The 14,913-nt window shown below is 45.6% G+C and overlaps 1 protein-coding gene and 1 long non-coding RNA gene across 4 annotated transcripts in view; both read left to right on the plus strand.

Annotated features, from left to right (window-relative positions):
- plxnb1b (plexin b1b) overlaps nt 1-14,913 on the plus strand; it is a 65,719-nt gene that overhangs the window by 39,873 nt on the left and 10,933 nt on the right. For 2 of the 3 annotated variants that reach the window (XM_015005639.2, XM_015005640.2), the window contains exons 6-21: nt 1,808-1,936; nt 2,204-2,304; nt 3,595-3,727; nt 5,057-5,213; nt 6,219-6,327; nt 6,829-6,937; nt 7,303-8,094; nt 9,524-9,658; nt 9,770-9,892; nt 10,823-10,916; nt 11,806-11,972; nt 12,211-12,362; nt 12,449-12,554; nt 13,559-13,695; nt 14,163-14,339; nt 14,419-14,608. In XM_015005639.2, the coding sequence (XP_014861125.2) occupies nt 1,808-1,936; nt 2,204-2,304; nt 3,595-3,727; nt 5,057-5,213; nt 6,219-6,327; nt 6,829-6,937; nt 7,303-8,094; nt 9,524-9,658; nt 9,770-9,892; nt 10,823-10,916; nt 11,806-11,972; nt 12,211-12,362; nt 12,449-12,554; nt 13,559-13,695; nt 14,163-14,339; nt 14,419-14,608 (2,811 nt within the window). The remainder of the gene's footprint in view (nt 1-1,807; nt 1,937-2,203; nt 2,305-3,594; nt 3,728-5,056; nt 5,214-6,218; nt 6,328-6,828; nt 6,938-7,302; nt 8,095-9,523; nt 9,659-9,769; nt 9,893-10,822; nt 10,917-11,805; nt 11,973-12,210; nt 12,363-12,448; nt 12,555-13,558; nt 13,696-14,162; nt 14,340-14,418; nt 14,609-14,913) is intronic. The other variant, XM_015005642.2, reaches the window with a different exon arrangement.
- The window catches only part of LOC148159592 (uncharacterized), a 285,054-nt gene that overhangs the window by 29,058 nt on the left and 241,083 nt on the right, over nt 1-14,913 (plus strand). The window lies entirely within an intron of this gene.

The following is a 14,913-nucleotide window of genomic DNA, read 5'->3' on the forward strand; positions in this document are numbered from 1 at the left end:
TTGTCAAAATAGGCCCAAAAGAGATTTTATTGACTCTGGATTGTCAAAATGTACTAGAAGTCTTCCAGAGGGATGCAGCGCTCTAGAAGTTATTGGAGCGTCATCACAGAACCATAAAAGGTTTTTGTTGCCAATTGTCAACCGGGCTGCAAGAAACTTGAGGAAAAAAAGACACAAACTATCAGCCAAGGATTTGTTTAGAACGATACTTGAAGCTACCATGAAGCCATTATCCTCCAGTTCTATCATATTCCATGACTGTAGCTGAAGATGTTCAGAGCTCAGAGACATGGCTGAACAAAACATCACCTGAAGCGACCATGACATATCATATCACATTCTGGATGAAGTCAGACTGACTCTTGATGGAGTCGCATCACATGCTTCCAGCACCGTGATTTTACGTGATTTCTTCATGTTCTGTTTTTAACAAATGTGAAAAGCACTCAAAAAGATTTCCACATTGACATTTATGGGGGGCAAGAAATGAATTAAATCCAATTAGGATTAAGGTCGGAACATGACAAACTGTGGAAAAAGTGAAGCGACGTGCTGCGCCTCTGGAAACGATTCACATGAACAGGCACAACACTCCACCTAGCCATGATGAATTTACCGTGTTTAGTTGTTTTTAGATGATGAGTTCGCACAGATTGTGTTTTGTTCAGCTGCCTTGTTCTCTGCTGCTGTGACTGGACAGTTCCCCCTCGGGGCATCAATAAATCTATGTGTCTGTGTCTAAAACTTCCCTCAATAACGTCAGCTTGGAGGTCAGGGAAGGACCTGGGTACCAATGATGACATGAGGATTTTACAGGCTGAGAGACCTCCTGCACACACTGGAGTCTTTGTCCTCAGTGGCTAGCCGTAGTGAAGGAGCATTACAAAAGGAACACTGACTCCATTAATATGTTTCTATGCAGTTACGTCAGATTCAGCGTGTATGGGACTTTATCTCTTGTACATAGCAGCATACTGTACTCGGGGTTGTGGCGCTGTTATTGCTGCACACCTTCACACACACACACACACACACACACACACACACACACACACACACACACACACACACACACACACACACACACGCACACACACGCACACACACACATTCTTCTGGATGTTTCATTTTGTTGTGATCAGTAAAAAAACAGAGGTGGAAAAGATTCTCTCATTTCATCAAGAGATTACAAATCTGTCTTTTTCAGATGGATTTAATTTTACTGTGGAGAAATAACATTAAAATTAATAGTGAAGTTTGGTTGTACAGATGCACTGATTGCAGTTTTCTGGCCGATCACCAATTACCGATCTTTAAGAAACCTGACCTGCTGATTTTGGCCAATACCAATTTTTGTGTCTGAAATGTCACTAAATACAGCAAGAAAGTTGCTGAGTTGGCAACAGTGGAGAGAGTGTTGTTAACTGCAAACATGCAGACATGACCTGGTGGGCCGGTCTGTTAGTCAAACCTCTCTCATTGGTGAGCAGAAGAGGACAGTGGTTCATTTTTAGACCTTTTGCTGAGGTGGATAAGATCGGCTTCACATGCAAGTATCGGCCGATCACTGATCTCCCAAAATTGAGGAAATCGGCGCTGATAAATTGGTGGAACCCTATTCAGCAGTTATGAGTGATGAAAGTACATTCCTCAGCAACATGCCTGAAATCCTTCCTGTCTTGCTTTGTTGTTGTTTTTTTCTGCCTCTCAAAGCTCTGATGCCGTTTGGCCCAGTCATGCCTTCTGTAACGTGCAGACAGGTTGCTGCTCCACAGATGGATCAGACCGGTCTCTTGTTTCTCCTCAGGTTTTCCTGGGGCCAAATGGCAAGGTGGAGGAGTACTCGGTGGTCTCCATCCAGAAGAACACGCCTATCAGCTCGGACCTGGTTCTGGACCAGGAGGAGGAGCACCTCTTCATCATGACCCGCGACATGGTACATACTCCGGCCACTCTCTCGTCCCACACCGCCCCTCGGCCGCGCTGCGGGCACAAAGCAAAGCAGGAAATGACTCTTTGCTTTCTGCTCCAGTTATTCCAGCAATGTGCGTGCAGTTGGGATTATTCCGGCCACCGTATTCTCGATTTTTCATTGTTGCACTGGGGGAATGTGGGCCATCTATTGTTTGTAATCAGATTTTTTTTAGGAGCTTAGTGTGGCTGATTTGCACAAATGAGCGTGATTGTTTTGTCCTGCCTGCAGCTGCAGAAGAGGCCGGTGGCTGAATGCCAGCAGCACCCAGACTGCCACTCCTGTCTGCTGGCCCATGACCCCTACTGCGGGTGGTGCGTCCTGGAGGGAAGGTGAGAGAGCCGCTAGCAGCTAGCAAGACGAGGAAGGGATAGTCACCCAGTAGTTAGTCATCCATTTGATGTGATTATGTTCATTCAGAAAGAGCAGCCTGATTACACCATGACTCAGATGTTTTTTTTTCTTTTTAACATGAATACAGTTCAGTCACCTCCAGACTGATCGTTACACAACCAATCCCAAACTTCTGTCGCTCTGTTAGGCTCCATGTCGAAGCATGTCTGATGTTTGACGTTTCCGCCTCTTTATCATCTGCAACTTTAGTGTTCTTCACAAAACATTTTGGAAACGGGTCTTTTTCTGTCTCACTCTTGTGAAAAGAGACAATGGAGATTTCTCCCTATTTTTACTTTTTTCCCTCTTCACATGTAATATTTCAGATGATTGAACTAAAACATCAGAGAGCGATAACCTCAGTAAATACTAAAAAGCAGTTTTCAAACAGTGTTTTTATTTATGAAGGGAAAACAACAATCAGAATCCTTCATTCATTTGTTCATACTTTCCTTTCTGCTGCACTGCAAAAACACAAACAAGTAATTTTGGTCCAGTTTCTAGTGCTAACATCTTAGAAACTTGAAATAAGACAAGACTTACAAGTATTTTTTCAGCAAGATATAGGAGTTTGTTTTTAGTCAATAATTCCTTAATATTGATGAATAAGTTCTAGATTTTGTCTCTTGTACCAAGACATTTTTCCCCATGTTATAAATAACATAATTTGGCAATGGAACATTAGGACAATGTTGAGGAACTATTTCCTTAAAACAAGCTTCTATATCTTCCTGAAAAGTTTCTTAGAAGTTATTTTTTGTCTTGTACTAAGATATTTGTACTAGAAACTAGACAAAAATACTTGGTAAGATTTTGTCTTTTTGCAGTGTCATTGCCTTTCAGGCGGAGTGAATTAATCTGTTTTAATTCAACCAGAATTTTCTTGCTTGAATAGCCTATTTATTATCTCGATGTAATCTGAGTCGTCATTTTTCTTTTGAAATATTTTGTATTTGGGGGGAACTCCCGCCCTCAAAGAGCTGGAAGAAGAACACTGAAGACATGGAAACAGATTTCTATCCCTCAGATGGATTGTAATGTTTTATTTTTCTGTCTTTAACAACTTTAATTGTACCTCTTATTTTTTCCACCTCATTTTTTTTTCATTTTATGCGTTAAAAGGGTCCAGTTTTCTGTAGCTCCTTTACCAGTGCGGTGAGGGAGAGTCTGACTCCAGAGTGGGTTGTGGCGATAGTGTGACACAGTGTGTGTTTGCCTTTCCTCTGCAGGTGTGTGCTGAGGTCGCAGTGCGGTCGTGGGGACCAAGACGGCCAGTGGCTGTGGAGCTTCGACATCGAGCAGCAGTGTCTGAGTGTTCAGGAGCTGAACCCGTTCAACATCAGCCGGGAGGAGAGCAGGATGGTAGGGTCACTTACTTTCACAAAGCAAAGTAACAAACTATGTTTAGTTACATGGTAAAACTTTTTTTTTTTTTTTATCAGAGTAGAGACTCTGTGAACAGGGCCGGTTCTACTGGGCCCGTTTTAAGGTTGCCATTTAGTTAACCAGTCCGGGGAAAAGTCATTTTATCTGGGAGATAATCGCTGGGAGTCGTGACCTAGACCTCCATCCAGCCGCGGTCTGCACTCCATGGAGGTCTGTGGAGATGAGATTAGAGCTCACTGGGGGGTTGGAGCTGCTCCGCTCTGGGCCCGCTCTGATTGGTTGGCTCGTCTGGAGCATGTGGACTCTTTCTGGCTCTGGATGTCCTCATGTCGTTCTCAGGTCCAACAGGGAGCGGGGGGGATGTGGGTCCCTACGCCCGCTATTAAACATTCTTACACACACACACACGCACACAGTATGTTTTTGTATCTTCACAGGGACTTTGCGTTGACTTTCATTCATTTCTGCAGGCTAACCATTAGCAGAACATATCTAGCCCTGAATCTAAATTCAGTTGCAGCTTAATCCTAAATCTAACTGCTAACCCCAAAACGGCGCCTCCTCTCATGGGGCCCAGGCTTTGGGCCCCATAAGGAGCAGCCAGTTCTCTCAGTGTTCACTGCAAAAACACAAAAACTTAACAAGTAATTTTTCTCCAGTTTCTACTGCAAATGTCTTCACTTGAAATAAGACAAATCTAACTTATAAGTAGCCTTTCAGCAAGATAAAGGAGCTTATTTTAAGTCAGTAATTCCTTAATATTGATGAAAACGTTTTAGTTCCACTGGCAGATTTTTTCACTTATAACAGGACATGCTTCCCATAAGTGCCAATGGAACTAGAACTTAAAAAAAATAATAATATTAAGGAATCATTTACTTAAAACAGACTCATATTTCTTGCTGAAAACTTACCTGTAAGTTAGTTTATTGTCTTATTTCAAGTGTGCTAAAGACATGTTCACTTGGAACTAGACCAAAAGTACTTAAGGTGTTGTGTTTTTGCAGTGTAGTATTTGTTTATGCACACAGTCGGGTCAGCCCGGCTGATTCTGACAGAGTCGTCTGCTCTTTGTTCTGCTGTCAGTAGCTGGAACATCACGCCCGCCTCTCCAGGCTTACACAGCTGAAGCTTTCCAAAGGAAGGCTCCCAGCTATTTGCTTAGTGAATCGCAGGTGCTGAGTTTTGTCTCTCCACACATTTGTTTGTAATTTCCATGTGGGAAAGCGACCGAGCCTCCTCCTCTGCATCTTTTGAACCATGTGTAACAATCTAATTGCGGTGCTGCTGCTCCCCTGTCCTCAGGTGTCCCTGTCCGTCCCAGGACTCCCCGTGTTGGAACAGGGCGAGTCGTACTCCTGCCTGTTCCAGGACAGCCGCAGTCCTGCCGCCGTCACCGAGGCCGGAGTCACCTGCCAATCTCCGGACTCCAGCAGAATACCCATGGTGCCTCCTGGACAGGGTGGGTCCAGCTTGTTCAGTGTAGAGGCCTGAGGTTGTTTGTTTTTATTCACCAGCATTCGCTGCTTGTTGAGTCTGATCGCTTTGAACCTCCAACTGAGGGATTTTAATTACTGGTATGAGCTTTTTGGTTTTGTGACTAAGGGATTTGGACCCCTGCTGTGTTGGGATTAACCTCTGTGTGTGTGTGTGTGTGCAGATATGTTTGTATAGACACACGCTGCATATGCACACACAGCTAAATCAAATCGAACCCACTCCATCTTACCTAAACCAGCTAGGACAGTGGCCACTAATCTGCATCTTAATATGCACAGTTCTGCTTAAATCTGTTTATGTACTGTCTACTGCATAATCACATGTATGCCGTTATTTCTGTTTGTGTCGTATTTGTTCATCCAGCCTTTAAGGCTGTGATAAAACATTGTAGCAACAGAAGCAGCTCCACATAAAGCAGGTCCTACAAATCAGGACACATTTCCAAAATCTGTCACACAGACATGAAGATTTTTTTGTTTTAGTAATGTCATAAAGATGCTTGATTTGAGCTATTGTGCTATTTTATCAAAATCAGCCAATATCAGAATGGGTCAGCAGGTCAGGCTTTTTAAAGATCGGCCACAAAATCAGCAATCGGTGCACTGCTATTTATTGGTATTGATTTTATCTGTGCCATCTGATTGTGTTTTGAATTGAGTTTTTTATTCATTATTATGTGTTTAGCTTTGTTGCTTTATTCTTATGGTTTCTTTTATCTTATTTATTTATTTATTTATTTATTACTCACTCATGTTCAGCATTTTGTTTCAGTTGCTGCTGGTGTTAAAGCACTTTATGATGATGATGATGATGATGATAGTAGTGATGTTCCCATCATAGTACTGATATGATGTGACTCAGAGTTGATAAGCCTGGCTAAAGCTTTCCTGGTTTCCTGGTTAAGAGATGATGTTCACTCTGTCTGTGTGTGTGTGTGTGTGTGTGTGTGTGTGTGTTCTGCCATCAGATTTCATCACTCTCACCTTGTCTGTCCGTTTCGGGGACGTCACGATAACAGCCAGGGACTTCACCTTTTACGACTGCATGGCAGTGAAGCAGCAGTCGGGGAGCTCTCCGTAAGTCAGCGCTCGTCTCGTCTGTCTGCTGCTGATCTTAACACTTTGTCCTGTTTTTATGTAACTTCATGTCTTTTAAGAATGTCAGCATTTTTCAATGTAAACACATTTACAATGAACCTGAAATCCAGCCAGATGTGGATAAAAGCATAAGTAGTCGATACAGCTGAGTTCACGATTAGCTGATGTGACATAATGTAGAACGCCACAGGAAGTAACTGGTTGTGGGACCATTTGGTGGTGGATGCTTCAGCATTTCTCCGTATGGAGAAATGAGCCCCACCGGGCTGTGGCGGTGTGTTTGGGGTCATTGTCTTGATGAAATATCCAGCCTGGTTTCATCTTCAGATTCTACTTTTCCACACTTTCTGGTGCTAACGAGGATGTTAACGTGTTTTAAAGGCTGTGCAGTTTCACTTGGAGCTTTTTCTTGCCATATTTCCTGCTGTGTGCTGATGGGCCCCCCAATGTCACCGTCTCTGGTGTTACGTCTGTGTGCAGCTGCCGTGGATGCGTGCTGAGCAAATGGGGCTGTAACTGGTGCGTTCACCAGCACTCCTGCACCCACAAGGCCGTGTGCGAGGAGGGCGCCATCATCTACAACCAGCATGTAAGTCGCAGTAACAGCAGAGGAGAGCGTAGCACTCTGTGGCTGCTCGCTCTGCCACGAGCGGACCTTTCTCTGCTCACAGCGCTCCACAAACACTCCACCTTAACGCTCTGTAGCTCCGCGAGTCGTGAAAATGACGTACGATGCCCATTTCACTGGCAGCCATTTTGTCATTTCTGTGACGTAATGAGCTGGTTTTAAGGCAGCGTTCCTCCAGGCTAAGCTAACCTGGGTGTTTGTCACAGCTAATGTGTCCATGCATGAGTTTAGCACAACAAATTCAGTTCTGTTTTCCATTTTTCTGTAAGTTTTTGATTTGTCTCCCCCCCTTCCTTCATGTGTCTCCCCCCTCCTCCCCTCCTCAGTTTAAACTCCCCACATCTCCCCCCCCCACCGCCAAACCCATGAAAACCATCCCAACCTCTACTACCACAGCGGCTACAGTCACCATGACAACCTTCACTCCTTTCATAACGCCATCAGCTACCACTGCCGCCACAACAAGTTTTGTTCCTGTTGCCATAGTAACCAGCGGGGCGTTAGCCACCTCCCCCGCGCCTAGCACTGAGCCCCCACAGCCCTCCAGCTCAGTTCCGCCCCCAGCCCCGCCCAGCAGGGCGGAGAGGTCCACTGCAGTGGGGGGGCTCGTCGTCGTCGTCACCAGGAGCGAATCTGACCAAGTTGCCTTGGCAGCGACTGAGGTTCTGCCCGTCACTGGGGCCGATGGCCTTAGTGGGGATCAGGAAGCCGTGATGCCTCTGGTCATCTTGAACACCTCCACCCTGAGTGGGGTTACACAGTCGCCCTCTAGTGAGGAAACGTTGAGCATGACCTCACCTGACGATGACCCCCAGCCCACAACCACCTCTGTGGTGGGAGCAGCTGTTACTTACCCCTCCCCCAACCTGGACCTGACCCCCATTCCCTCACTGAGCCCAGAAGGAGGCATCCACCCAGACCATGATCTCCACCTTGACCCTGACCAGACCTGGAAGTCGAAGCAAGCAGACGCGCTGACTGAGGACGCAGAAGAGGACACAGCCAGGCTGTCGGGTGACGGCGAAGACCGTGACCCACCCTCATACGCCCAGCTGAGGGAAACAGACTCAAACCCTGAACTGGATTACCAGGATGATCCAGCTGATGCCTTCCTACCGGTGAGTTGACGCGCGGTCCGCCCGCTGTGCCTCCTTAACCTGCTCACCAGTCCTTCCCTTTACTCCCAGCGTCTAACTGGAATTCAAACTGGAAACTGTACATCCCACTGAAACGCTCCAGTCGTCTCCTCTGCCACTGCTCTTCCTGTCTGTCTGCTGTGTCTAGACGACACAACACCAGCTGCTCTGCTCCACTATGGACCTTTTCTCATCACTTTCTTTCCTTCCTGATGCTGTAGATCAGACGGTGTCTGTAGCAACTTAGTCACACAGTCCGTCCTGACACACACGCACACACACACACACACACACACACACACACACACACACACACACACACACACACACACACACACACACACACACACACACACAGAACATGGCTGAATGAAAAGACGATGCCACTGACCTGGACAGTGAACATAGTAATCTGAGCTCCTGTCTGCCACTGAGCCGGTTCCCAACGATCCACTGATGACCGAGGTTCTGTCCGGCCTGCTAATCCAGATTTCCCACCAGGAATCAAAATTAACGAAGATACGAGCTGTCATTTATATGTGATACTATTATTTCAAAACAAATTTCAAAACTGGTATGTCAAGTTAGCAGTTAGCGTGGCTAGCTTAAAAGCTGAACGTCAGAAAAAAGAAAAACAAAGAAATATTCTCTGGAGATCAGAGTGTTTTTAAGATCTTTGTGTGCCTGGAGTGTCAAGTCTGACATACGATGGGGGAGGAGGATTAGTTGGTCTAAAACTTTATTAAAACACATTTTTTCAAAGCACTCATCCTCACACAGAGTTGGGTAGTAGCTAGCTACATTTACTCAATTACTTGAGTCACTTGAGTAACTTTTTAGAAACTTTTTACTTTTTAGTATGAAGTGTCGCTGCTCTAACTTGAGTAAAATTTTTAGATTCTCTGCCCACTGAACAAAAAACAAAATGTTTTAACCAAAAAATCGACAGACGCACATGAGGAGTTTTCACTAAAGTTTCATGCATTTTGAATTGAAAAAAAAACAAAAACTTGGAAAAATGTTTCTATTGCCTGATTGTGTTATTTAATAAATGCGGTATCTATATGAATTATTTTCATTCTGATCTTTAAAATACCAAAATTTCCACATAATTTAATACTCTGATTCAGCTAATTATGTGATTTTTAATGACTGAATAAATGATCGATAATGTGATCACTTACTCAGTACCTGAATAGACTTTTTACCAAATACATTTTTACTCTTACTTGAGTCATTTCTTGGAGGATGTTCATTGAGTAAAAACACGTTGAAGTGTCGCTGCTCTTACTTGAGTACAAAGTTTGGCTGCTCTACCCGCCTCTGTCCTCTCGTAGCTGGTAGTCCATGCTGCAGGCAGGAGCTCGGGGCCTGCAGGGTCGTTACGTTGTGTGACTGTGTCTCACTGCAGGGTGATGAGGGCCCCTACATCAGCTGGGGCTCCTCTGCATGTCCCTGTGTGGAAAAGGTCCAGGGCTCCTCTCTGCTGCCCGTCCAGGTGGAGAGGAAGATCACGCTACTGGCACGCAACCTCCACCTGTATCAGGTGCAGAGCAACGCTCCCGATCCGTCCGTGCAACCAGACTGGACCCAAAGGCATTTGTTAAACTTCTGTGTGTGTGCGTGTGCGTGTGTGCGTGCGTGTGTGTGTGTTCAGGATGCAGAGCTGGACTATGAGTGTGTGCTGGTTATCGAGGGCCAGACGGTGGTGGTGGAAGCCTTTGTGGAGTCTGACGACATGAATCCATCCAGTTTCTACATCACCTGTCAGCCACACAAGGTTTGAAACACATTCCACTGTTTGTGCACAGATGTTTGATGTAGATGGAGACTTTGTATTTATTTATCACAAGTAAAAAAAAAAATGTTTACAATAGAAAATGTTGGTAACACCAACTATTTGTCTTTAAGTAAACAGGCTTTTTACTTTCTGTCTGGTGACTTCTACTCAAAAACAAGCTTTGTTGCACTCATATGAACTTTTAGGGAATTTATCTAACTTGGCTTAATATAGCAACAATTTTCAAAGACAAAGTGACCTAAATCATGATTTTGTTTATCAGAATTGACTAAATTGTGTTTTATTTTTCCAATTGATACCTAGAAAATTTGCTAAATTTATTTTTAAAAAGCCAAAACATGCATTTAATATTCAAAGATAATTTATGCTTCCCTTCCCAGTAGCGATGCACCGATTGTAGTTTTCTGGCCGATCGCCAATTCCCCATCATTCTGATTTTGGAAAATACCAATTTCTTTGTCTGAAATGTCAACAGAAAAATAAATCGACTGGCCGATAAATTGGTGCACCCCTATTTTCCAGCAACAAATCTGACTACTTCATTGGTTTCATTAAAGTATCAAATATTATTGAGGAGATAAACAAAGTCCTGTTGACTTCGTAATTTTACTCCACGTGACAACAAGATTTGGACACCCCTGATCTAGACAGTAGAGTTATTTTGTATTTTTAAATTACGGCCCAAAAAGACTCAGTCACCGTCCAATATTTCAGATGAACTTTAACTGAGCTGTGTGTGGATGGATCAGTGGGTCCTGGCAGCTGCAGGAGGCTCTGATGTGGGTAAAGAATACGGAGCTCCGACTGTTCCAGTCAGACTGAGCCCAAAGGACGCGATGCCAGCCTCACCTGAGGCACGATGAACGTGTGGAATGCTTTTCTTTGAACCCAACCCCGCTGTGTGTTCAGTACTCGTACTCGGCTGTGGTGGAGGACTACAGCGCCATGGTGTATGTGAAGAGGAGGAACACGTTTCATGTGGATACCGCTCCTAATCTACACGGTGAGACCCGCCTGCTCTGCTCTGTGTTCAGACGGCACGGCTAGCTGAGGTCGGTTCTGTTTCAGTTATGTTCAGTGTGATGGGAAGAGAGCTTTCTCAGTCTGCTGCACCCTGCCAGTCAGCTAGCTGAAAGGAACAACATTTCCTCATTAACAAAAAAGACAAAAAGTTTGGAAACACTTTATTTGAAGTGGTCTGCATAACACTGACACTGCAGGAATCTTCATGAATGGTTGTGACTGTTGTCATTAAGTGTCAGTTGGTAAATAATGACACTTTTAATGCAAAGTTGCATTAATACTTGCAGTAAAAGTCAATTATAGTATTATTTTCCGAGTAATCTTTTATGACAACAGTCATAAACATTCGTGAAGACTCCTTCATGTTCATAACAGATGTTATGTTTATGACAGTGTGATGTCAGTCTTTTGGACACCACTTCAAATAAAGTGTTACTGAAAGGTTAAATATTCCCGCTTGCAAAAGCATCCCAGTCCTTACATGGAAACCAAGAGAGCCACTGAGTTAAAACTACAGTTGTAACAATTACAGCTGCATTTGTTCAGGCTGACTACCTGAGCAGACAGCCTGACTGATTGTCCACCTGAAGGCGGAAAAACAACAGAGCAGCTAAAATCTGTAGAAACACCTAGAAACTACTTGGTGTTGATGCTAGCCTTAGCTCACTGTTGCTAATACAGAAGTAATAGTTAGCATGTTTGCAGCAGCGCCAGGAACGCTTTGGGTTTAAATGAAACCGTGGAGCTGTTGTTGGGTTACAGTGGAGAAACTTTGGCACGTCTGTCTGCGGGCGGTTCAGAGCTAAGTCTTCTAGAGAGTTCTGCAGACCCAGCGTTGGTGTGACACCGCTCTGTTGTTCTGCCGTCAGTGACCCTGTACAACTGCTCCGTGGGTCGGTCGGACTGCAGCCGCTGCCACACCGCTGACCAGCGCTACGGCTGTGTGTGGTGCAGCGGCCACACAGCTAGATGCCTGTACTCAGACTCCTGCAGTGAACAAGTCCAGCAGACGTGTCCAGCTCCCGTCATCCACTCGGTGAGTCCTTCTGTTGCTGCCTGAACCAGTATCTGTGGCAGACCAACGGCATCCTGACAGAACATCCTTCTGGGGAAGAACCTGGATCTTTTTTTCCTCAAAACCATCTCGGTGTTGATTTTGGATTCCTTTCGTCTCCCAACCTCAACTAACCAGTAGCATAGCGTCAGCTGTCTTTAAAAACCATCAGCTGTCTCCACGGTGATGGTGGTGAGCAGCTCTGCCGTGTTTCCTCCAGATTGAGCCGCTGTCTGGCCTGCTGGAGGGGGGCACCCTGGTGACCATTTCCGGGTCCAACCTGGGCCAGAAGGCTGAGGACATCGTCCACTCGGTGACGGTAGCCGAGGTGCCGTGTGCTGTCCTGCTGGACCTGTACGAGGTCTCCTCCAGGTGCTCTACACACAGCCTGCTGCTCTCTAACAGGAAGTTCTGATGCTGAGGATGTGTGTGAGCTGTGTGTGACGCCTGTCCTCCAGGATAGTGTGCCGGACCGGCAGCAGCGGCGGAGAGAAGGACGGCCCCGTGTCTGTGACGGTCAGTGGAGGGGCCCGGCGCAGCTCCAGCCAGCTCTTCAGCTACCAGGTTCAGTCAGCTAGCTGCTTTTTTTCTTGTTTTTTTTTTTTTACTTTATCATGCAAACAATAAATATATTAATTTTCAAATAAAATTTCTTTCACATAAAATAGAAACTACTAGTGGAACAGGTCAAAGTTCATTCAGCCTGTAGTCACTTTCCAGCCAGATACAGACTCAGTATGTCTTTCTGCTGACTGCGTCAAAAGTGTCACTGATTTATCATGATAAATTACTTATTCTAAGAATTTGGATTTATTATTGCCACAATAAATTGCAATTTAAATGAGGTTTAAATCTCCTCGGAGCTGTCCATATTTTCAGGATCGCCTACCCATATTCTAAGGATCCAGTTTGTTATCCAAGCTACCAGCAGAAATGTGAAGTGTTGGCTGTGCAGCCTGGCATTAAGCACATGTCCACTCAGTTCCAGCAGATTCCCTGAGCTGGACTGGTTTCATGCAGTTGACACTCTGAACAGTGATGCCTTCATGTCTTTCTGTCCTGTCAGAAATCTTCCTCTCAACATGTTACACAGGATTCCAGATTTATGCTTTGCTCTTGTTGCATATTGTTGGACATTATTATGGGTACGTCTGAGGAACACTCAAGTAAATATTCCTGTAAGTATCCAGCCGATACTTACATGTGAAGCCGATCTCATCTACCTCAGCAAAGTCTAAAAGCAACCGCTGTCCCGTTCTGCTTTGCTATAAGAGAGGTTTGACTGACAGACCGGCTCACCAGGTCAGGTCTGCACGTTTGCCACCCTACTGTTGCCGACTCATCAACTTTCTTGCTATATTTAGCGACATTTCAGTCAAAACAAAAGGGAATCGGCAGGTCAGGCTTTTTATAGATCGGCGATCAGCCAGAAAACTGCAACTGGTGCACCCCTCGCTAATAATAATATAATCCTCTGTTGCTGTTTCCTCCTGCTGCTCTGTGTTTAGTCTTCATTCAGGTGGAAATTCTGCTGTCCCTCCTCTGATCTGTCCCCCTGTCCTCTTCAGGACCCGTCTGTCACCGCTGTCTCACCTGAAAGAGGTCCGAAGGCCGGAGGAACCACTCTGATCATCAGCGGCCGGAAGCTGCTGACAGGCCTGCCCTCTGACCTCACCATCACAGTGGGGGAGGTCCCCTGTAAAATGTGAGGAGATGCACAGTTTTCATTGTTTAAAGTCTGAGCTGTTAGCTTTGGCTGCTGGTTATTGTTGCCGTCCAAACGAAATGTTGCTGTTTCCCCGCCGTCAGTCAAAATTACAAACATCGAGACATTCTAACACTTCTCTTACTGAGATCTGGAAGATTGGCCCCCGCAGTCAATCCACCAATCAGTGGCTGCACTGTCTAATGGAAAATCTCCAGACTCCAGTTTGAGCCCCTGCCATACCAAACCGGGCCCTGCAGGACAACAGGAAGTTCCAGTGATTACTACAGTACTTTAGTTTTTGTTGTCGGCCCCATTTCTCACTGGATCATATTTGTCACTTATTTGTAAGAAAGATATTTTCATACTGGAGTCTGAATGCCAACTGACCTTTGACCTTCCTCTATTAGTGAGGGAATAGAAGGAAAGCCCACTCCTCACTGGTGACGGTTGTGTCTCGTCCTCAGTGTGTCAGCGGTGCAGAGCTCCAGTGTTCAGTGTGTGACCGGCAGCAGCAGTGAGGCAGGAAGGTTCCGGGTTACGCTGCATTACGGCAGCACCCCCCGGCACCTCCACGCCCCCCTCTACAACTACACCCACAACCCCAGCATCAGCAGCGCCTGGCCAGCCAAGAGCTTCCTGGAGTAAGTCTGACCACGCCTCGCTGTGCCCCCCCAGCTCAACCTGAGACCTGCTCTAAAGCTCCTGTTCTCCCTCCGTCAGCGGCGGCCGCCTCGTCAGCGTGTCTGGCCACAACCTGGATGTGGTGCAGAAGCCACACATGGTGGTGAACGTCTTCTCAACCACGTCCGTCAGCCAGAGCAGGAGGAGGAGGACAGCAGGGCCGGGGCGGGCTCCCAGGAAGCTTCAGGAGCCAGTGTGTTGTATAGAGCCACACTGCCCCATTGCACAGGTGTGTATATGTGTGTGTACTTGTCTACCTATCATCTTTATGGCTATTTCTGGCATATTTACTAATCTTCTCGTCTTATGGGGACCAATGCGGTGGACCCCCTTGTGTAGGGTCAGGGGTTAGACTTGGAGATGTGATGTGAATCAGGTTTTAGTCAAGTTTAGGGTTAGGAGTAGACTAGCACTGGTTAGGGGAAATGTCTGGATTATGCATGAAATGGAAGTGAATACAAAGTCATAGTGTGGGTAGAAATACTAACATCTGTGTTCTCAATTTATCAACTTTATTTCTGTAGGACATTTCAA

The sequence above is a fragment of the Poecilia mexicana genome, unplaced genomic scaffold (assembly GCF_051168715.1).
Source record: "Poecilia mexicana isolate PSO_F unplaced genomic scaffold, ASM5116871v1 scaffold_5, whole genome shotgun sequence".
Taxonomy (NCBI): domain Eukaryota; kingdom Metazoa; phylum Chordata; class Actinopteri; order Cyprinodontiformes; family Poeciliidae; genus Poecilia; species Poecilia mexicana.